Below are 24,897 nucleotides of genomic sequence, written 5' to 3' on the forward strand. Positions count from 1 at the left end.
CTGGATTATTTATGTGCTCGGTGCAGTCTATTTTTGGTATTTTACAGACATCATCATTGTTTTGCATCTCGGACAGTTGTTTTGATGTGTGGCTTCTGTTACATAGAATATTTTAAGTGCTTTCTAAAGAGCATGCACACCGGTTTGGCTGCTTGGTTAAAATAATAATGTTAACCAAATTTTCATTACCCGAAAAAAAATTGTGCCCCTCCAGGTGGCAGTTGCCAGCTTACTCTCTTCCTCTGTGTCCTTGTGGATGCAAATCAGATAATAATTATGTCATTGAAATTGGCGAAATTCAGCTCTAAAATGCTTATTTGCAGTAATTTTAGGTCCGGAATAAAAGCGCATTGCTTTGGATTTTTTTTTTTAATAAGGAAACAGATAGTTGATTTCCACTGGACTTGCTACCCTACGCTGGTTGACATAAAACTCTTACATGAGTGGCCTAGTTTTAATAATTTTTGTCTTTCTTTGTCTGCAACATCTCTTTTTATTTTATTTATTTATTATTTTATTTTTACACCCGAGGTACAAGATACAGTACAGAGGGGAGGGGCTATCATATATGCATATATAATAGGCAAAAAAGTAATATTGAACTTGACAAGGGTTACACAACATATAACTTAAAAAGCACGTAAGTACAATAATAGACACAGTAATTATACAAAGTGATTCGCAGTAGTGCAAAAAAGAGAAAACTTGACAAAAGCTAATAGTATGTATTTAATTAGTTAACAAGGCGTTTTTAAAATGTATGGGGTCTTGAATGTTTGTCATAAAGCCGAGAAGCTGGTTGCATTCCCTAGAAGTCTTGGGTAAAAATGACAATGAATAGGCAGTAGTGTTACTCTTGGGCACCTGAACCTTTTGACGATGGTCGAGAAGCACTGATATGAAAGATGGCGCATATATCAACAGTGAAGATATGTGTAGGCTATGATTGTAAATTTTATGATAAAAACATAGGCGAGAGTGTTTCCAGCAGACAGCAAGTAAAGGAAATTGTAATTATGCTTTCGTGGTGGTTTTGTTAGATGTTCTATGGTAATTAGATAAAATGAAATGGGCAGTGCAGTTTCGTATTGCCTCTATGCGTTGTGTTAATCTAATAAGGTGTAAGTCCCACAACGCTGACACATACTCATGCTGTGGGCAGATGTATGTGGTGTATAAAAGTTGTTTGGAACCGAATGGTAATGCGTGGAAGTTTCTGCGAAGGTAACCTAGAGTACGGTTTGCTTTAGCTGTGATATGTTCAATGTGTTTATGCCAAGATAAGTTGTTGGTTATATATATACCTAAGTACTTGCATGATGTCACTGATTCTAATGGTTTGTTATTTATGAGATGGGCAGGATTCCTCATGGTACTACTTGTTTATGTAAGAGTAGGCAGTGGTTTACTTTGTCAAATGCCTTAGCAAAATCAAGAAACACACTGTCAATAAGAAAGCCATAGTCAACATTATAATGCAAATTGTTAGTGAACAGTAAAAGATGAGTATCAAATGAAATTTTTTTATGAAAGCCATGCTGAAATGAAGTAAAAAAAAACTTTATCCTCAAGAAAACATGCAAGGTGTGAGTATATGACATGTTCCATTGTTCTGCATGATACCAATGTAAGTGATATTGGTCTATAATTACACGGGTTTGCCATATCATCGGATTTATAAATCGGAATCACTTCTCCAGTTTTCCAATCCACTGGTAGTAACCTCGTGTTAAGCGATTGAGTCAAAATGCGTTCTAATATTCCTTTGTGTTTTTAAGAAATTTAGAGTTTATTTCGTCGACACCACAAGAAGAGAGTTTTAACTTGTTGATTATTGCATGAATACCACAAGAACCAAATGTAATGGGTTCCATTGGAGAGTAGATATATTAGCAAAGGAGGGGATAATAATTAATTAATATGTGTGACAAGGTATTTACGAATGTGTCATTTAATGCAGCTATGCAGTCGTTATCAGGAACTGAAGCACAAGATGATGTAGTAAGGAATATTTTGTTTCCATCTTTTTGCTTAATTGTATTCCAAAATCATTTTGGGTTTGTTTTAAATATGTTAGGAAGAGGGGTGTTATAAAAAGTAAATTTCGTTGTTCTTTGTACGTACAACTAATGCGCAACAGCTTCTTTGTACAAAAGTCAGTGATTCGGAGTGTTAGCTTTTTTTTGTATTGCGGTATAGTCGCTTTTTTTGTTATTTAGTCAATTAGGCTGAATATTAAACCACGGAGCTGAGCTGCTACTGCATACACATCATAGGGGAATATATCGTTTGATAAATTCCTGAATTTCTTTCCTAGATATGTTCCAGTGCACTTCAACTGTGTGTTCGAGATAGTGAGGTATCTAATCTTTCATGAAAATGGTCAATTCGGCTTTTATAGTTGTGTGGTTTTCTTTCGCGTAATCTCTGATGAATTTTGAACTGTTATGTCGGGAAGGTCGTGCCACTGTTAGCGTGAAGTGCAAAGTGTCATGATCACTTAAACCCGGTAGATGTGTTATTGATAAAATGATGTCAACTACTGATGGTAATACCAGGTCGAGAAACGATTAAGTAATATTAGTGGCACATGTTGGTAATGTAACTGCCTGAAAAAGACCAAAATTCGACCATAAGCTGATAAAATGTTCAGATTGTGTACAAGAGGGCTGTGAAAATGGGGATTCGCATGTGCAGTTAATGTGCGGAAAAGTGAAATCTGTCATTAATATGATTTCTGTACAGGCAAAACGAACTTCAGTTTGGTTCACACAATTATGCAGGGTGTCGCAGAATGAATTCGGGCAATTCATTCTGCGACATAAGAATAAGAGTGGGCACGGGAGCAGCGCCAACGGCGTCGCATTCACCCGTGTTGTTTTCACCATGCAGGCTTTGCTTGCATTGCTCGTGTCATGGCTGCCCGTGGTATCGTGGTGCTCCGATTGCTCGTACGCACTCCCGCAAAACGTGGTTGGAAACAGCCACTACGCCTGCGTGCAGCTCCTAGGAAGACCTGACAACGCAACTTTCATCGACCCCGACACGTGGATGGAACTCGACCTTCGGTTCCCAGCCCAATCTTCAGCGACATCATCTTCCCCGGCACACATATACGAGCTGCCCCCCCCGGCAGGCTTCAGTGGGCACGGGAGCAGCGCCAACGGCGTCGCATTCACCCGTGTTGTTTTCACCATGCAGGCTTTGCTTGCATTGCTCGTGTCATGGCTGCCCGTGGTATCGTGGTGCTCCGATTGCTCGTACGCACTCCCGCAAAACGTGGTTGGAAACAGCCACTACGCCTGCGTGCAGCTCCTAGGAAGACCTGACAACGCAACTTTCATCGACCCCGACACGTGGATGGAACTCGACCTTCGGTTCCCAGCCCAATCTTCAGCGACATCATCTTCCCCGGCACACATATACGAGCTGCCCCCCCCCCCGGCAGGCTTCAGTGGGCACGGGAGCAGCGCCAACGGCGTCGCATTCACCCGTGTTGTTTTCACCATGCAGGTGTGTAACAAGTATTCATTGCATGCTAGAAAAAATGATGATCCATTCCTATTGCTGTTCCCGTGCCCACGGGTGTTGTGCGAGACCGTTGCTGAGTGTTTTTCTATGGCCTCATTACTGCTGTGTTCAGGTGACGTAGAAGAGAATCCCGGGCCTACTACTCGCTCTGAATCATTGTTAGAAGTTGAGTCATTGCCTGATAACCCCGCTGAACAAATGAAAATTGTGTTTCAACTGCTGAAAGACATTCATTTACGCTCATCTCAAAGTTCGAAGAGTCAAGCAGAATTAGTAACAGAAGTAAAAACGATTCGGACCGGCCAAAAAGGAATCGAAACAACAATGACAAATATACAAAGCCGATTAGATCAAATTGAAAGCAAGTTAAAGGATCTCGATGCCTTTAGTGATCAACTATCTACCGCCGAGAAATCTGTAGAAGAACTAACCACTGAAAATAACCTTTTGCAGTTGCGTCTAAACGAACTAGAAGACCGGTCTCGCCGTAACAACTTAATATTTCACGGTATCCCTGACGCCAAAGAACCCTGGAAAGAAACTGAGTCGAAGTTAAATACCTTACTAGCCGATGCAGATATGTCTCTCCCCAGTAACGCCATCGAACGGGCCCACCGTCTCGGTACATACTCCCCAAACAAGTGTCGCCCTGTCATAGCAAAACTTGCCAGTTTCAAAACAAAAGAGCTTATTCTCTCGAAGCGAAAACATTTCAAAGAAAGTGACATATCTGTATCCGAAGATTATTCACCCTGCACTCGAATTGCTCGTAAAAAGTTAATTGAATTTGGCAAAAACTACCCCGGATCCCCCGATTTTCAACTGCGCTACAATAAATTGCATCTCAACCGCAAAATCTACATTTATAATGCAGCTAGCGATAGCATCGAACAACTTCCGTCAAGTAGCCGAAGCTCTGGTCCTACCAACGACACTTTGCTACGAACGTCACCGTAGGTAAACGCAAGGGGCAGTGGCCGACAGACTACGCCTCGTGTTTCTGTACTTTTTACTAACATAAGAAGCATTCTAAACAAACACAACTCATTATCAAGAGCAATAGACTCATGTTCTGCCCACATAATCGCATTAACTGAAACTTGGCTTCCTGAACACGTGCATGATTCGGAAATTTTCGTAAATGCGTCACATTTTACAGTCTATCGATGTGACAGAACGGAGCGCCGAGGTGGCGGAGTGTTACTAGCTGTTTCGCGAGACATTCCTTCATCTCCCATTCATGTGAACAGTAACCTAGAAATATTTTTCTCGTTATTAACGCTCGGTCATCTCAAAGTAATCATAGGTGTGTGCTACCGCTCACCATCTTCGTCCTCTACGTTCGTTAACGAACTGCATGATTCTGTCAATATTATTATCAGTCGATTTCCATCGTATCCATTGTTCCTTCTTGGTGATTTTAACTTCCCAAATATCAAATGGCATACCTCCCCTCCGGTTTTATCACCCTCTTCAGCACTTTCTAAAGATTTCCTAGATTTTTGTTCTGTCTTCTCTTTGTCACAGTTAGTTACCGAACCCACCCGAGTATCATTTACTTCGACAAATACTCTTGATTTGATTTTAACCACCCATCCAGACTTTGTTTCAACTATTACCTGTTTACCAGGTATTAGTGACCACTCATTGCTCACCTTTGACTTACACGCTACCCCTCCTAAAAGCACCAGAATGAAAAAAACTATTTGCGATTACAAAAAAGCTAACTTCGATGCTATCAATCGTGAATTATCTGAATTTACCAACGTCTTTCTGACCGATTTTAACAACCGTTCCGTTCAGTCTAACTGGGATATGTTTGCTGCCGAAGTTCATCGCCTCACCGTAAAGCACATACCAACCTACACTATTGCTAGTCACTCACAATCGCCATGGTACAATACCACTATCAAACGCCTGTCTAACAAGAAAAAACGCCTTTATCGTTCAGCTAAGCGCTCGCCAACTAACGAACGATGGGCCGCTTATAATACCGCATCTAGTATTTACGTCAGGGCACTCAAACAAGCTAAAGATAACTTCGTCTCTAATGTATTGCCGTCAATGTTAAAAACAAATGTAAAAAAGTTCTGGCGCGTTATCAGTCCCCCAAAAGATAATTGCATCTTATTGCAAGACTCATCTGGTGACACAGTTCCCATCAATCAGTGTGCAACAGCCCTCAACAACACATTTGCTGCCCAGTTTACAAAAACATCTGATGTTCCACTTCCTTCCACCTTTTGCTACAATCACCTCCCCATGCCACCAATTTTAGTAGACATTTCTGGTATCGCTTCCCTTATCAACAAATTAGGCAACCATTCTTCCCCTGGTTATGATTCTATTAATAGTAAATTTTTAAGAAATACTGTAGAAATTAGTTCCATCATATTAGCCAAGATATTCCAGCAATCACTCGACACTTCTACTCTCCCATCTGAATGGAAAATTGGGAAAGTAATTCCTATTCATAAATCTGGTAGTAAAAGTTCCCCTGCTAATTATCGTCCCATTTCCCTTACCAGTACGTGCTGTAAGCTATTAGAGCACATCATATTCACAAACCTTGTAAATTTTCTTGAAAGTAATTCCTTCTTCACGTCATCTCAGCACGGCTTTCGTAAATCATACTCCTGTGACACACAACTGGTATCATTTACTAACAGATTACACCGCATTTTGGACAACTCATCACAAGCTGATTGCATCTTTTTAGATTTTTCCAAAGCATTTGATAAGGTATGTCATAAACTTTTACTTCACAAACTAAGCCAACTGAAACTTGATCATAACGTGTTTAAATGGATTGAATGTTTTCTCACAAATCGCTCACAATTTGTTTACGCTAACGGGTATAATTCTTGTTTTACTGAAGTACACTCCGGCGTTCCTCAGGGATCGGTAATTGGGCCTCTCTTATTTCTAATTTATATTAATGACCTCCCCTGCCACATTAAATCCAGAATTCATTTATTTGCTGATGATTGCGTTATTTTTCGTGAGGTAAATAACATAACCGATTCGTGTACTCTTCAATCAGACCTTAACACTGTTAATAACTGGTGCCGTACATGGTTAATGGAATTGAACATAAACAAATGTAAAGTCATGCGCGTGTCCCGCAGTGTTTGCAGTCAATTTACTTACTACTTAAACGACATACCTCTTGAATCTACTTACTCGTACAAGTACTTAGGCGTCCACATAACATCCAATCTCTCTTGGGCAATGCACGTCGAACAAATAATCAACAAAGCTAACCGTACGCTTGGGTACCTACGCCGTAACTTTTCCAAAGCTCCATCTTCATTGAAATTAGCCCTGTACAAAACATTAATACGACCTAAACTAGAATATGCTTCTTCGATTTGGGATCCCAGCCACATTAATTTAATTACATCACTTGAGCTAGTTCAGAATAATTCCACACGCTTCATATTATCGAACTACAATCGCACTGCCAGTATATCTGCAATGAAAAATAATCTGTCCCTGCCTACCCTGTCACTTCGAAGAAAAGTTTCCCGCCTATCAACTTTTCATAAATTGTATCACCACCCCATCTTGCACGACGAACTTATTTTGCAACCCCAGTATTTTTCCAACCGTGTCGATCACCGTCGCAAGGTTGGAATTATCACTTATCGTACTAACACAGCTGCGCAGTCATTCCTGTCTCGTTCTTCTCGCGAGTGGAACCACCTTCCTCCTGAAATTGTTGCTATTAACGACAACCATCTTTTTCGTGATACCGTAGCTAACATTGTATACGCAGGACCTATTTAATGTATTTTTGTTTGTTTGCTGACTTTTGCTTATATTCGTACTAACGCTGTATTTTTCCCTCCCCACCATGTACCATGTGTTATTCAATGTAATCCACTCCCCTCTGTAATGCCATTTGGCCCTGAGGGTATTATAAATAAATAAATAAATAAATAAATAAATAAATAAATAAATAAATTCGGACGAGGATAACAAACACCGATAATGAGTTCCTTGTGGTTAACAGTAATACAACACAATAGTAATTCTAAGTCTGTAATTAGGGGCACGCAAAATGAATTTATATTTTCGTTGATTGCTAACAAAACACCACCACCACTTCGGTTTGTTCTGTCGTTGCGTTAATATATTTGCAATCACAATAAATAAGCTCAGAGTTACTTTATTTGTTAGCTACATTTTGGTTAATGCTATTATGTTTGCATTTGTATCGCTAATTATGCAGCTCAACTCATCTCTCTTTGGTACAATGCTACGAATGTTGGCATACAGTATCGAGACCGCTGATGTGTGGCCAACCACCCCTCTCGTTTACCTACTTCTTTTCGATGAGACGAGGATGACCTAGGTGAAGTGAATGAGGCGATAGGCTTCGTTCTATTTTTGTGCTCATTGACGGGAGAGCTGCGCTTGTTGATGAAAGAACTTCATAAACACCATCTTCAACCTCGTTATATTGATAGCCTTTCCCGTCGACCAGCAACTTCTTACATTTAAGTTTAAATAGTTTCTTGAGGTTTTTACCATAGTCATTCAATTTCTTCCACAATTTCCGGGTATTCGGGCAGAAATACTTGCTAACTGCTACATTACTGTCCTTGAGCACATAGCTTATTGAAAAAATTTGCACTATTATTTTACTATTGGTAAGCTTTACTATTAGTGGCCGGGGATTTATATGGGTTATAGCGTCGGATTCGGTGTGGATGGGATATGCTTTCACCTGGTACAACAATTTTTGGAAGTCCATCTGTAGTTTCTAATACCTTTTGCTTGGATTGCTGAGCATTTTCTGTTGCCTTATCGGATATGCCACAGAACAAAAGGTTATCATGTCGAATGCGGTCTTCCGCGTCATATAGTCTCAATTGAAGCAAGGCCATTCCTTTTTCAGTACATTTAATTGACTGCTCTAACGCACGAGCATGTGTCTGCCATTGATCGAGCACAGTGGTTGTACTTTCAACCATCTCAAGTCTTTCTTTGATGTTGGTTACAGCATTGCTAATAATGCGCTGCGCAGTCTTTAATTCTGAGATAGTTGACGACATTGCTTGTTGCATGGATTCTATACGAATTGACCATTCGTTAAGATCCTTGACGGTCTTCAGCAGATATTTTAGTACATCATCTGTAGAAGCTCCATGATTCATTTCGATGTCACCGCACAGCATTAATAACAAACAAGCTAATGGTTTAAGAAGTGCTCTAAGGCTTGAAAGCACAGTAATGCAAGGGTTACTTGATTTAAAGCATATGTAATGCAGTTCAGCCAATTTATTTATCTGCATTACGAAAAAAAAGGGTGCATGAGTATCTCATTCTGTTCGTGCGTCCAAGCCTACCGAATAAATTCTGCGTTGTGGCTGACTTTATCAGTGATGATAATTCAGTCGTGGTTTATAGTGCAGTTGCCAAAAAAACTATGTAGAGAAATCTTCCAACTTGGTTTATGACCCTTTCTCGAACTGCCCGCATGAGATCAGTTCCAAGTATTTCGGGCTTTTGACAAAGCAGTTCACTCTTGGATTTATTTCATCAGTTCAAATTTCAAGTGAACATTCATATTGCTGGTATATCGACCTCACTTTAAAATCACTTTTTTTGCATTATGATGACGCAATGACTACGCCCACCTAGTGGCAAACTTGTAAACTAACCCAAATCCTTCTTTAATGTGTTTGTCTTAAAATATATGTTCATGTGCCTGATATGACTGTCAGCAGTGTCACAAATTTATGTATTTTTTAGCTAGACCTAGCTGCTTTTGGGCTCAACTAATTATAGAAAAATTGATTTAGCTACGAGTAGCTAAATCATATTACATGGTAACATCATCCTAATCCATAAAGAAGGAGTTGTCAAGAACTTGAAAAATTACAGACTTGAAAAACTACAGACCGATAAGCTTACTGTTCGTTCTCTACAAACTATTTACAAAAATAATAGCTAATAGAATTAAGGTGACATTAGAGTTCGATCAACCAAGGACCAAGCAGGATGTCGTACAAGCTACTCCACAATAGACCATATTCATACTATCAATCAGGTAATAGAGAAATGCGCGGAATACAACCAACCCTTATACATAGCCTTTATAGATTACGAGAAGGCATTTTACTCAGTCTAGACATCAGCAGTAATGCTGGCACTACGGAATCAGGGCATCGAAAAACACTATATAAACATACTGGATGAAATCTACAGTGGATCCACAGCCGCCATAGTTCTCCATGAAAAAAAAAAGGTGACAGAATCCTAATAAAGAAGGGTGTAAGACAAGGAGACAAGATCTCTCCAATGCTATTCACTGCGTGTTTACAGGAAGTTTTCAGGAGCCAAGATTGGGAAGAGTTAGGGATAGGAACTGATAGAGAGTATCTTATTCGCTGATGACATTGCCTTGATGAGTACAGCCGCCAGCACCTTTAACTTGAACGCTCCAACGCATAGCCTCAGCTCGCTTGGACGAAAGTCAGCACCGCCAAGCATTGCAAAATTATGTGCTTGCTGCAGTTAACGATAGATGGAGTGCGCATATGTTTCACTAGTAAATTTCTGTTTCCAATCTGCCTGAGTGACGGGTCGAATGCACTTACTGGGCATCTCATTTTCACCACGTTTCACTCGTGGCTACGTTATCGTGCTTGCCCATGGTGTTCGTTGTCGTATACTGATCTCGACAATGAACCATTGCGTAAGACAGCTCGACCACCTTTCAATTTTAAATTCGTGCTTGCTGCTCAAAAGAAATCACAAAAAGCAGAGAAAATGCACGATCATAGCGTTTCTGTAGATCAACTGCCGCATCAAATGCATATTGGGAACAGTATGGCACTGGTTGTAGTGCCAGGAAGGCCTCCTTTGTGTTTGCGGTGCCAAAGCACGGGGCACATGCGACGCAATTGCGAAGTTACAAGGTGCAGCGAATGCCACTCTTTCGATCATGAGCAAAATGAGTACAATCGTTCGTACACTTGAGCTGCAAGGTGGTGATCTGAGACTCAACAGAGTGAACCTCTCATGGATGAAGAAGAATCAGAGCAAGCATCGTTGCTTGCAACACCACAGAGGCAAACGACATCGGATGGAGCGCTGGTGCTGAACCAAACTAAGAAACTTTTTTCAGCCCTTGACACAAATGCCGAGCGAAGGAGGGAAAATCCAGCGGCTACAGATCGTACCTCAACGACGAGCAAACAGACACGTCCTGCGCGCGCAATAGACGCCGCGTCGCTGCTGCAAACTACGCGCCTGGAAGTGTCTGGTCCCAAGCCAACGCCACTTCGACTCCTTTGAACTTGGCTTCACAGTATTTTTTGCAAGCGAAGCACAAGAAAGTGAAGGTTTGCTTGGTGACCTGAATAGCCCAAGGATGAAATTAGAATTGGCGTCCTCGAAATGCCGTCGTGACTTCGACGACAGCGCTCAAGTAGACGAAACAGAAGTGAAGTCGAAAGTGCAGTGAAAGGTGGTCAATGGAGGCAATTAATCAAACGCTGCTCGACAGTGGTTGTCGTTGCTCAAACGCGACGGTGGCCACCCAAACTAAAGATGAACAACATGGATTCACCCTAGACGACGAAAGCCAGACTAGTGAAAGTGCAGGGCTTTCGGCATGGACCTGATATCATCGCTGTGCGTGCTCGTGAAAGTAGCGACGTTCAACGTACGCGGACTAGCGTTCAACGTACGATGAGTGCCGTGCCACCGAGCTTTATGTTGTCGGAGCCTCCGTGATGTGGCCAGACACTGCGGCTCCTTGACCTCCCTGCTCGCCTGTTCCTTCCCGCGTGTCGCCTTCTCCGTTACCCACGCCTTCCGGCTCACACCGCTCGAGGCCGGGGCAAAGCACCATGTAGCTCCTTTACCCGCTGCTCGAGCTTGGTCCGCCTTCCCGTTCTATAGAAGGTCGCCCTTCATTTGCTGTAATAGGCTGGCGGTAGCCTCCTCCCGCTCACGCGACGCTCCGAGCAAACTTGGCGACATGGGGAGTGGTGGCATGAGTAAGTAGGTCGTAAGTTTATAGAGCAGGTCGTGACCTATATACTACCACTTAGAGAAGGAAACTTCACCTAGTTAGAGTGTACTAGAATGGTCTGAGTGAGACGGACGGAGCGCTCTTGCCGAGGCGGCGTTCGTTGATTGAATAGGGGGCGCTACGGGCGGAGTGGATTGGTCGCGATCAAGCGTGCCAACGCGCATCGGCCACGCGTTCTCGCATTTTGCCCTATTTTTTACTATTTACAGGATCTGCATACAGACCCGAGGTATAGAAGAAAACAAGTAAGAATAAATTCGAAGCGTCTTACAAGGCTTTCCAACGAATGCGTGCCGTGTATTTTCCATGTTTCCTTTAGAACACGGACAGCAATGCGTCAATGATATCAACTGACTGATTTGGTCACATTTCTCTAAGAAACAGATCACCTAAGTGTCGAGGCGGCCACTGCAGTTCAGAAGTGAAGGCAGTGTCAATGCGCTACAACTTGTTCAATTGAAATTTGCAGCGGCCGTCTGAACGCCCGAGAGTGATCGCTGCCGTTGACGTATTTTTTGCACTTTTCGTACACCCCTCAAATCTGTCGTAATGCTTCAGTATCCTCTTTCATTATCGCAATTACAATATTTTGAGCATGCTGAGACCATGCTCAAAATTACTTAGATATGCCGAGAGTGCACTATACAGAAATTAACTACCAGTGCTAGCACTTTTAACAATTAGGGCTTTTAACCAGAGTTTGAAAAAAATATGTGAAGCTTAAATGTTATAATAAATGCTATGTTTAGGTTACCAAGGTAGGTACGAGTGCGGAGTGAGAGTGAATACCTGAGAGAAGGGCTCCGACAGAATTGAAGGCTGAAAACAAAGGTTTCTAAGATTGCTTAATTATTTACATGCATCATTAGGATAAACTGAGTAAAGGTCCAGATTTGCAAAAGGCCTACTTTAATATAGATTGGCTCAGGGATAAGTCTACAAAATTTTTGACCATTCGTGTCAACAGAACAAGCAACTGCAGGTCAATCTGTTTATTCACAACAGCCAAATGTTGTGCTATTCGGAAATTGATGCTATGACTAATCCTGTGATGTCATGTGCACCTGCACACTTTTAAAAGCTGTGCCATTTTACGTCTTTCTTCTTTTGCCCTGTTTACAACCTTTATTGGGAAGTGCAGAGGAGTGACAATGTAGAAGCGCACAATCTTTGCTTTCACTTCGACTTCATGTGCAGCGCAGCCAATAATTTTGTCCTTGCCCATCAAAAGTGACAGCACGTCCAAAATGCTGTCTAAGAACAATAAGCTGCTGGGCCAAACAACAGTTGTTTGGCCCAGCAGCTTCGTCGTTAGGTCCTCTTCGGTAATAGACGAAGTGCTGAGTGCACTTGGACATTTCATAAATTTTGATGCTAGAAGAATGGCTTCCTCTGCCTGCAATACAGTTTTTGCAAGTACTCCAGCGACCAGCTTTCCATTTAGAAATGTTTTGTAACAAGCCTGCTCAATCATGCTCATGTGAAAAAAGACTCCCCTCGTTAAAGTGACAGTGCCAGAGCACGTATGCATCTTCGACAGTGTATAAACTGAGCCTTCATAGCCAGGGAACTGGTGTACCGACCAATATTTAAATGGAGTCTTCAGTTCGCGCAAGTTTTCTGTATTGACCGATGCTGTCGACACGTCGTCTTGACTTTCAAAGTCCTCGTCGACAGGCATGTTCGTGCAGGCTTTCTTGCTATTCTGGGGTCCCGGCACGCCTACAAGTGGCAAGGTTCCTTTTGGCGTTGCATAAGTGGTTGCGTCGCTCATGCACTCGCGAAATGCACCGCGGATAGCACCAAACTCTTACGGAGGAGCCACAACTACAGGAGAAAAATTTTCAGCTAAGAAATGCACCATGGATAGCACCAAACTATTACGGAGAAGCCACTACTACAAGAGAAAATATTTCAGCCAAGAAATGCACCGCAGATAGCACCAAACTAGTACGGAGAAGCCACAACTACAGGAGAAAAATTTTCAGCCAAGAAATGCACCGCGGATAGCACCAAACTCTTACGGAAAAGCCACAACTACAGAATAAAATTTTTCAGCCAAATTGAGCGGCAGTCTGACAACAACCACCCCAAAGTCTGGCAACAGACTTACGCAACGCCAAAAAGAACCTTGCCAACCAAGTAAGGTATGCATCGTTTATTGCGAGTGTCCAAACCGGTACAATCAAAGTATACTGTCGGGTCCGAACAAAACAAGTCACTCATACATATCGAAAGCTTTCAACCCATGTGTAAACACTCTTGAAAGCTAACAAGCATATGCATATAACTGAACATCGAAATCGCTGAATGAACGTCGCTGTCATTGTGTTGCGGCGCTCGAGTTTAATAGCGCGTAGGGAGCCTACATGAACGGCCGTTTTTAGGGTGATGTCAGCCTTGGACCCACTACATGCCGCCAACGCACCGCCGCCCGCCAAAACGCAATGTTGCCAGACAGCAACGCCGCGCTGTCGCCCCATCTTGGTGCCCGCACTGCGTCTACGCCCGGTTGTGTTTAGTTCTCAATAATACGGCGTCGAACGTTGCGGTAGCGTGTTAAACGCTGCCGGTGAAGCCTTAGAATGCCTGGATGCTGCGTACCGCTCTGCACTAACCACAACAGAAAGGGGGTGCGAATGTTCCGCTTCCCAGCGAGCCCTGGCCGACGACAACTATGGCTGGCTCAAGTGAAGCGAGACGGCTGGGAGCCCACCAGTGCGTCTCGTATTTGCTCTGTGAGTACTGCGTATTTCGTTCACTGTTTTTTCCTGCGGCACACGTATATGTGTTTCGCGGTGTTCGCGAACGAGTAGATAACCGAAGTTGTCGTTGCTGCGTCCACGCATTGCGAGTAGGAAGCCCACAAACGGGACGCGTCCGCGCTTTCGTACGGAGACGCGCTCGCTAGTCTGAGCTGTTGCCACGCTTGCGTTCGTGTCAGCGTAACCTCAGTATTATGTCGCAAGTGTTTGTGTGTGGGCTGCGAATTTCTTCGTGCGCTCACTTTGAGAACTGTGTCGCTTACACGACCATGAGAACCGCCGCTGTCACTCGGTCGGCTCCTTTTTGTTGCGCCGTACTTCGCGTAGCTGGAGGGAGCGGCGGCTGGCTCCAAAATGGCGGCGCACAGAAAACTATGCTAGAGTGTACTAGAACAAGGGGAGTGCCCGGACCGGCCGCAGCACCAATGCATTAAAAGTGAAGCCCAAACGGGGTCAAATCCGCTAGTGGCGCTGCGATCGGTAGTCTGTGACCTGTCGTCGTTTTAAGAGCCGTGCGCAGCTCCGCCGAAGTGGTCGAGGGGTAGAATGCTCGCATACCACTAAAAAGACCCAGGTTCGAATCACCGCTGTGACCATAGATTTTTTTTTTAATTTCACGTGTACAACTGTATTGTTTGGCTTTTTTTTTAAATATGCCTTCAGTTTCTACATATTGCTACAAAACATTACGCGAGATATGAAGTAAAGGAGAAAAAAACTTGACAGCAAGCGCATTTATTTGCAGCGCCACCGCACGGGATTCAACGAAAACTTAAAAGCATAGCTTGCGAGATTTTAGCGAATAAAAGAGAGACGGTGTGCTTTCACTCGCCTGCGGTCGCCGCCCACTGGCTCGCTTAAAAAAAGAAAAAGAAAAACTGAAAGTAAACGATTTTCAGTCGGCGGGAAGTCGCGAAGGTTTGAATACTGGTAAAGCAGCGATGTTCTGTCTGCTCGAGTTTTCAGTGTTCCTCCTCACACTAAATGCGTAAGATATTGGCGTGTAACATTAATAAAGCTATCACGAGGTGTGCGGAAACAGACAGGTGAACGTGTTCATATTTTTGTGGCAGACGATAAAAAAGCGCTGTCCGCAGTGCTCGTGCGCGAAACCTCATAGTTGCCGCAGCGGGCTGGCGGTGTAGCCGAGCAGACGACACGCGTGTTCCCCTTCAGATGTGGACCCCTCTGTACAAGTGAGAGTCTCACGTCCTGTTACACCTTTCGCAAATGAAACCAAAGCGGCAGGGCAACTGCTGTGTGCCCGGCTGCGGGGTTACCTACATAGGATCTACTGAAGGCAGTAAGTGTTCGCTATTCGCCGTTCCAACATCTCCGACCCTGAGGGAGAAATGGGAGTACAGCTTACGCTTGCCAAGAGGGCACATGAAAAGTTCAAGTGTGGTCTGCGAGGCACATTTCGAGCCGCATCATCTGCTTCGAGACTTCGTGCACATTATAGGCGGTAGAGAGGTCAGGTTGCCCCGTGACCGGCCAAAGCTTGCAGTCGGAGCAGTGCCTGTTATACTGAGTGGACAACAACGTTCCGACGGGGGTGACCAGGTGACTAATAATTCGACAAGTCGTCAGCATGCCAAACAAGATGCCCCCGGGCCATCAATGACCAAGTGCGAAGAGAAAAAAAGGTCCTCTAGCGCTGCGAGCTTGACAGAGAGGCATGCAAAGTGTGTGAAGTCGGCAGCGCATCCCGTGATGGACTGCAATTCGGAGACACAAGGCGGTACCACGAATGAAGGAAGACGTTCCCTTCTTACACTGACGATGCCGTCAACCTCCAGATGGACAGCCCTTCAGTTCCCGCATGTTGATGGTGTCTTCTATGTCACCTCCACACTAATACCGCCTTCAGAAATATCCCATGACAAAGTTATATTCCTGAAAGAAGAAGAAGACGGACTTCTCTGCCGAACACATATAAACGGCAGTCCTTACGACGAAAAACGGGCTCTATCTTTCGCACAGGCAGAGGAACATATGCAAAAAATCGACGCAGCTTCTGTATGCCCTGGCTCCATAAGGAAAAATGAACCTAATGATGGCCCACTTGAGACATTTGCCTCTGGACGGAACTTCAGATGCCATGGAGGAGCGTTTTACAGCAGAAGCTGTGAAGGTGTTGTACCTAACGGAGGTAAGTAGGTCTATGTACTTCACCGATACGGACAGAGCTTAAATTAAAGCGTATAGGAGAGGGACGTTTTGATAAAATTTATGGTGATTTTGAACGAGTTGTCAAAATATATGCAAGGAAACGACATTAATATGCACATCTTATTTCCATTTGCATGTTTTAATTGCTAACGGGCAGGGGTGTTTCTCTTACAGAGGTATAAAAAAAAAAGATCGCACAAGTTTACATTTCATGTGTGCAATTATTATCACGAAAATAAAAGAAAAAGAACTCGAGTGAAATTTATCACTGTTTAACACTACTGTGAGTTAATGTTCTTCCCATTACTCCTCTCAAATCGAGAAAGCTTGATGGTTGACGGTGCGTGCGTGCATATGTTTGTGTGCGTTAATGCGACTGTTTGTGGGTAGGCGTCTGTGTGTGTCTGTCTGTGGGGCGTAAACATGTAATCAGACCTTTTTTTTTTAACTGTGCAGGTGTAAAATGCCGTCCATGCGCCAAGGCAAGGCTGTCCCTGATTAGGAAAAAATGTAAGGTGATGCGTACCACTGCTGCTACTGGTGCCACTTCTGCAAAGCGAGCCATTTGTCGCCAAACGAAAACCTTGAGACAGCAAAATCGCCGACTGCTTGGACGGGTGTCAAACTTGAAATCAAAACTGAGAGAAATGGTGAAGCAGAACAAAGCTATAAAGGAAGGCACTTTTGAAGAAAGTATTGCTGACATGCCTCCAAAACAAAGAGAAGCAGCACTTCATTTTTTCCGCGCTTCCAAACGAGCGAGTACCAGGGGATTAAAATTCACTCAGAATTGGATCTTAGAGTGTCTGCTCATGAAGATGAAAAGTCCAAAGCTTTACAAATACATGAGAAGCAACAAGATCTTAGTCCTACCAAGTGAAGACACCTTGAGGAAATATTTGAGCTCGTACAAGACAGGGTTCGGTTTCTGCACAAGGGTCCTGAGTGCTCTAAAAAAAAAGACGAGATCTATGGACGCCTTTAAGCGACACGGAGGGCTGCTAATTGATGAAATGAAACTATCTGAACACTTGTCAGTCACATCCGCCGCCACTATTGAAGGTTTGGTTGATTTAGGCCATTTTACATCAAAAAAAGATAAATGTGAGCCATGCGACCATGGCATGGTGATTATGTTTGCACCTTTCACCGGCAAGTGGACACAAGTATTAGCAGTATTCGCAACACACGGGAACGTTAAAGGAGAGCTCCTCGCGAAAATTCTAGTGGAGGCTGTATTGCTTGCAGAAGATGCCGGTCTTTTCGTGGACTTTGTCACTTGCGACGGTGCGACATGGAACAGGAAGATGTGGAAGGTACTTGGAATCGAAGCAACGTCTGAGAACATTCAATGCAGAATGAGGCATCCCAAAGACAGCAGTCGCTACGTCCACTTCCTTTCGGACTTTCCGCATCTCATAAAGTGTCTTCGCAACAACTTGCTCCTCCACGACTTCAACACTCCAGATGGGCTGGTAGGTTTTCAAGCTCCCATTTATTCCTTTTTCTTCTGTTGTTTTATTGTTGTGTGTTTGTTATAGAACTTGAACGAATGCTTTCCGATAATTTTTGCGTTTATGTTATGGAGATACACTTCGTTGAGAAATGTATGCTTCGCGTCCAGTTGGTTCATTGGGTAAATGTCAATGTAAGATAGCACTCACTCACTACAGTTGAGGAAAACAAACTGGGAAGGCTGCCGGAGCGCCGCCATAGTCCTCTTTGTGGGCTGTTGTTACCATGAGTGACACTCCCCCTCCCCTCCCTCCAAGAAAAAAAAGAAAAAAAAATGTCTGCTGAACTTGAGATGTCGGATTTAGGGCTCCCATGCAACAGCCCAGAAGGGATGGGGTCCTCGATCCTCTCCATTCAAAAAACAATAAAAGAAAAGAAAAGGTTTGTAGACGTTTTAGTGCGACAACGTTAGAACTGTATCTACAAAATAAAAAAGAATCCTGTGTTCGAGTGGGTTTGGCGGACAAATTCGTTCGCTAATTCTGGAACATCGCCAAATCAAGTATACACACACACACACACACACACACGTATATATATATATATATATATATATATATATATATATATATATATATATATATATATATATATATATATATATATATATATATATATATATATATATTGCCACGAGGCCACCCATCTTTTCACCGAGACCTACTAACTTCTCGAGATCCATGGTGTCTCGCAAATAAAACCTTGCCACGTGCACAAAATATCTGCCTAAAACGGTCTATCGGAACACTCTCTGCTCACTCGCTAACGAGAACAATGAGCAACACACAGAAATCGGACCGATAGCACTATCAACGACTCGAGGCTCTTTCTCACTACTTTGGACACACCGTGCACCATATATATGGTGCACGGTGGTTATATATGGTTATATATATATATATATATATATATATATATATATATATATATATATATATATAACATTATTTTGACACTTTACAATAAACTATTGCTATATGCTAAGGAAAGGCCTTTGCTCAGCAGGAGGAAGAGTCGGGAATGATCCGAGATTCGTAAACTGTACGAATTTGTCCGCCAAACCCACTCGAACACAGGATTCTTTTTTTATTTTGTAGATACAGTTCTAACGTTGTCGCACTAAAACGTCTACAAACCTTTTCTTTTCTTTTATTGTTTTTTGAATGGAGAGGATCGAGGACCCCGTCCCTTCTGGGCTGTTGCATGGGAGCCCTAAATCCGACATCTCAAGTTCAGCAGACATTTTTTTTTTTCCTTTTTTTTCTTGGAGGGGGGGGGGGAGTGTCACTCATGGTAACAACAGCCCACAAAGAGGACTATGGCGGCGCTCCGGCAGCCTTCAGTGGAAAAGTCTATACTTCTTACGACGTTAGCTTTCGTTTGACGAAGCCGCACGCCACCTACCGGCATTGAGCATTGGACTCGGTAGTCGACCTTTTACGTACCGTATGAAGCGTGCGGCGATGTTTCGTTTCATGATTTCATGGCAGTAACCGTCTCCTTCCAAGCTTGTGCATCGGCCTTAGTGGCGGATCCAGGGGAAGGGGGGGGGGGGAACAGGGGCGATCGCCTTCCTTCCCTAAATTTCTGTCAGCGCTCCTCCCCCTCAATTCAATGCTCGCAGTCCACCTCCTATCACCAATTAGGACAAATGAGTGGAACCCCTGTGAGCACATAGTAACAGTGTTGGCACAACGAAGAGGTTTTTCTGCTAGTAAAAAGAAAAATTCATTACCACGCCCCCCCCCCCCCCCCCCTCCTGTGTTACTTAATGTGACCTCCCATCTCAAATAAGTGGCTAGATCCGCCCGTGCTCACACGGTAACTTCCTTCGTTTACCGCGTCTTTACATATCATGAATTCACTTGTTATGGAAACCTCGCCCGGAAACGGTTCCATTTTTGTCCGGGTGACATTAGAGGAGGCTTCATGTCAGAACCCCCTAGCAGATTTTCACATACGCAGGATTAGATTGGTGGCATTAACGATGACCTGATATTTTTTATTCGTTGCCTCGTTAAATATTTGAGCCCTTGAAGAGCCATAAAATTACTTCCTCTAGTTGAAGAGTTTCCGGGTTTTACAACATAATTCGAACTTCCCCATCAATTGTTAGAACTAGTTTCAATTACATATGATTTATGTTTCAGGTCTCCTTGGACGCTGTCAAAGACGTCTACGCAATGGATGGGAGCATCGTGACACTTCGCGTGATGCATGGCATACGGGAGGCCCACCTCAATCCGAACAACTTTGAGAAGATGCGCGTCCCCTACGCCTACCAATTGTTCGGTCCACAAGTGACCCGTGGTCTGCGGTTCTACCAACAAGATGTCGAACCGTCGAGACGCAGCTGCATACAGGCGACTTTGCGGTTCTTTGAGTAAGTGTGTCCGACATCCTAATTGTGTTGGTATTAACAGCAAAGCTTACGATATGTTTGAAGAGGGAAGTAGAAGGACATATATGTTTGCACAGCTGGGCACTTGAGCATGCAATATACACTAGAGCGAGTGTACCGTGCTGAGTGTGTGTATATGTCAGAGTCACCTGAAACGGCAAGCCTAGGAACTGTCGTCAACGGACACCTCATTACTACGGCGTTTTGTTCTCCTTGTGATATATTGCAGGACACTTCGAACATGCTGCAAGGGAAGCCTGTGGCATGTTCCGAAACCACATAAAACGCTCTTATAGGTTATTCGAACATCTTACTAGAATGTTAAGCTCACAGGGATAAAACAAATTTTCTCTACGCAGATTATAACATGTGGCATTTACTGCGTTTCTTGTCGCCCAAACCCCCAGCGTTTCTTTCAAACTTAGTAGTAAATTTCGCAACGTTACCTGTGCTAAGTTGTACTCAGTGTACATCTGTCCGTAAACCAAACAGCATAATTATATCATACTATTAATTTGGCGACACCTTCATGCACCTGAAATAGTGAGGCACGAATCCCCACGATGGCATGCAGTGTGATGTGCATTGCGCGGTCTTGGTAAAATTATCTTGCACACGTACAAATACATAAAACGGCGTGCAGAGAGTAACGTTCTTCTTATTTTCTTTTATTTTATGCAGGATGATAAACAGCATCATCAACATCATGTCCTCTCGGTACGCGAGAGTAGCGCTGCGGTTGAACTCAAGTGCGGTCGACTGCCTCTACACCTTTCTTGCGTACTTGACTGAATGGGAGTCGCACGTAAAAGGCACGCGGGGCTTCCTTAGTCAGTCCACAGCAGCAGGGTTTCGAGTAACCATCAAAAGCACCTTGCTATTGCTGGAATACCTGACGACGGAAGTAGGCTATGCCTACCTGATGACAGCCCGGCTCAACCAAGACCCCCTGGAGAACACTTTTGGTGTAGTGCGGCAGTGCAGCGGGAATAATGATCATCCTACGCCGCAGCAGTTCCTCGACACAATGGCATGCATCAGCTTTTGCAACCTTGTGCGCTCGCCGGACAAGGGCAATGTGACTCCTGGCACACTTGACTCTCTTTTGTCCCCTATACTGTGCTCGCCTCCGTCACCGCCACCGCAGACCTCCGGCTTCACTCATGCACTAGATGAAATTCACTTTGAAAGCAATGAAAACGACATGTTGGATGATGTGGTGACACATGAGAGTGACCATGAGGCATACGTGTCTGTCAGAAGTGACCGCAGACTGGTCCACTACATAAGCGGGTATGTTGCAAGGAAATGCATCGTGCCGTTGCACTGTTCTGCTTGCGAAAACGACTTGTTGACTTCACGAGAATCTGAAAGTGCTATCGCACAGTTCACACAACAGTGTGATTACGGGGGCCTTTTGTACCCATCTTCGACCTTGTCCAACTTTATTGGTTTTCTCGAAGACACTTTCACTGAATGTTTTAGCACTCGCCGCGTGCACCATGACAGCATCATGGATGTGATAGAGCTTCTGAAGGTGAAAAAAGCAAAACTAATTGGATGCGAGGAGCACCGTGAACATGTCACGGCACGAGTGGTAGGTTTTTATGTGCTGACAAGACTGAGATTCTTTGTCAAAGCCTTGAATCGTGCACAGCCATCTAGGCGGAAGTCTGCACAACAAAGAAAACAGAGCAGGTGCTCGTAAGGAGCCAGGGTTGTTTATAAATGAAGAAGTGGCCATCAAAACAAATTCATTGAAAGTTCGGTTTCGATGTGCATTGGGAGTACTCGTGCAGTGCTACGTAGCTGACATATCAGCGATCAGAAGATGACAACGAAAGAATGGACTGACTTGCCCGCCGTGCTTGCTGTGCTCTGTGTGGTTCGGTGTTATTACACTCGCGAATAGTCATTTTACGTGACATATTTGTGGTGGAGCTGCTGGCTCTTCCCTGTACCCATCACGAAGCTCCACTTCGGACGTATCATCACGGGTCCAACCATGTCACAGGTTCAAGGAACATCGTCTTCACCACCCGCCTCTTCTGTGACTCCTACCTACGTTGTCGTATACCTCCTGCTCGTGATCCTGGCATATTTCCAGGATATATAGATCGCTTTGACGTTAGATATATATGGGGGGTTTAACGTCCCAAAACCACGATATGATTATGAGAGACGCCGTAGTGGAGGGCTCCGGAAATTTCGACCACCTGGGGTCCTTTAACGTGCACCCAAATCTTAGCACACGGGCCTACATCATTTCAGACCGCATGGGAAATGCAGCCGCAGCAGCCGGGATTCGATCTCGCGACCTGTGGGTCAGCAGCCGAGTACTTTAGCTACTGGACCACCATGGCGGGGCACGCTTTGACGTTGACAAGTGCCTTAACGTGTACGAACAGATCAGCGCCGGCTATAGGTGGGCCCGACACTCATGCTCGCCAACGTGTTTCTTTACCTTGATGGCCCACTGCAGATGTGGTTCCTGTAGGTTATTCGAACACGTTACTGAAATGTCAAGCTCACAAGGCTAAACCAAATTTCCTCTACGTAGAATATATAGTGTGACATTTACTGCGTTTGTTGTGGTTCGAGACGCACGAAGTCGACATTGCCAGCTGGGACACTTTCAAGGAGACGATCCGTGACCTTTTCGGCGACACTGCTGCACGGCAGACGACTGCACTAAATCAGTCGGCTACTCGGGTATAGGCGTCTACCGAATCGGTAGACGTCTCACGGTTACCCAGTTCTGACGAAGCCATTTTCGAAGTATGATTGGATCAGACCTTTCGCCTGATCAGGCCGATGCTCTCTGTCAGGTTTCGGACTCGATCACGGTGACATTTTTGGTATCCGTGGTCATCCCTTGGGCCAGACTAATATTGTCAAGCACCTAATTAACAATGGTGACTCTGCGCTTATCCACTGTCGGCCTTGCCGCGTGTCCGCATCAGAACGAGCAGTGATTCAAAAGGAAGTGGCCAAAATGCCAACGAAAGACACCATCGAGCCATCGTCGAGCCCTTGGGCCTTCCCAGTGGTCTTGGTAAAGAAGAAAAGCGGCTCCTGGCGTTTCTGCGCTAGTTATCGGCACCTCAAAAAAATTACGAAAAAAAAAACGTGTACCCTCTTCTCCGTATTGACGACGCACTTGACTGTCTGCATGGCGCCACCTTCTTTTCATCTCCCGACCTCCGATCTGGCTACTGGCAAATTGCTGTAGACGAAATGGATCGTGAGACAACTGCATTCGTTACCCCCTGACGGCATTTACCAATTCAAGGTCATGCCGTTTGGCCTCTGCAATGCCCCGGCAACCTTCGAGAGAATGACAGATACGCTACTTCAAGGATTTAAATGGGCGACGTGCTTGTGCTACTTGGATGACGTGATAACTTCTCACCCACCTTCGCCACACACCTTGAACGCCTTTCTACCATTCTATAATATTCCGCTCTGTCCATGATGTTCTCAGTTTCGTGGGCCTCTGCTCCTACTTTCGGCGGTTCGTGAAAACTTTGCGGCACTCGCACGGCCACTTACCGACCTTCTCAAACAAGATGCCCCATTTCATTGGGGCCCTCTTCAAACTGACGCCTTCTCTCAACTAATTACCACTCTCACGACAACCCTATTCTTGCGCATTTCGACCCCGATGCTCCTACAGAAGCGCGCACAGACACGTGTAGTCACGGCATTGGTGCAGTTTTGGCGCAAACTCAGCGGGGCAACGACCGTGCAATTGCGTATGCAAGTCGTCTCCTTTCGAAATCTCAACGCAAATACAGAGAAATTTCATTCATTGTTTGCTGTACACCTATGACTTCTTCGCCAGTTGAACACAACTTATGCGGATACGCGTTCAACGAATGATTTTGTACTATGTGCTAGCGTGTTTTTTATGTACGTCACTAACAAGACAAAACAAACCACGACCACTTGCTTGCCTTCGGCATAGCACGCTATACTTAGGATTAGGAGACCTCACATTTAAGCCTGACTGCGAAAACTCCCGTAGCTACCATGCAACCGCGGATCATTTCATGTCTACATTTTTGGCATCACGTCTGAATAGAACCAACGCACTTTCAACAAAACAAAACAACAACGACGACGACGACAATGGTTTTGCGTGATAAAACTATATACCGCGTGAGGCTCGCCGTATTCAGTGTAGCACTCTCCCAATTACGACCACCTGTGGTTCTTAGCGCCTACATCTAAGAACGCAGGCCTCTATCATTTCCACGCCATCGAAATGCAACTGTCGAGATCGGGATGCGATCCTTATCTGCGGGTCAGCAGCCTCGTGCACATCAATCACCACTGTGCCATTGACATCAAAACCGATTCCTTTACAACTGTAATGGGCAGGCCTGGTTGGTACACTACTGGAATGGTCATGACGTATCTGTCATTCTTACCTTGTGTCACGCGTCTTAAGCACTGTTCCG

General features: G+C 44.3%; 1 protein-coding gene across 5 annotated transcripts in view; it reads left to right on the forward strand.

Moving 5' to 3' along the window:
• The first annotated feature begins 14 nt into the window (after window positions 1-14).
• LOC119179433 (lysosomal alpha-mannosidase) overlaps window positions 15-24,897 on the forward strand; it is a 150,937-nt gene continuing 126,054 nt past the window's right edge. For 4 of the 5 annotated variants that reach the window (XM_075868453.1, XM_075868454.1, XM_075868456.1 and 1 more), the window contains exon 1: window positions 15-3,513. In XM_075868453.1, coding sequence (XP_075724568.1) covers window positions 2,701-3,513 — 813 coding nt within the window. In that variant the 5' untranslated portion in view covers window positions 15-2,700. Of the gene's footprint in view, window positions 3,514-13,151; window positions 14,320-24,897 lie in introns of those variants that run through there. The other variant, XM_075868457.1, reaches the window with a different exon arrangement.

This window comes from Rhipicephalus microplus, chromosome 7 (assembly GCF_043290135.1).
Source record: "Rhipicephalus microplus isolate Deutch F79 chromosome 7, USDA_Rmic, whole genome shotgun sequence".
In the NCBI taxonomy this organism is placed as follows: domain Eukaryota; kingdom Metazoa; phylum Arthropoda; class Arachnida; order Ixodida; family Ixodidae; genus Rhipicephalus; species Rhipicephalus microplus.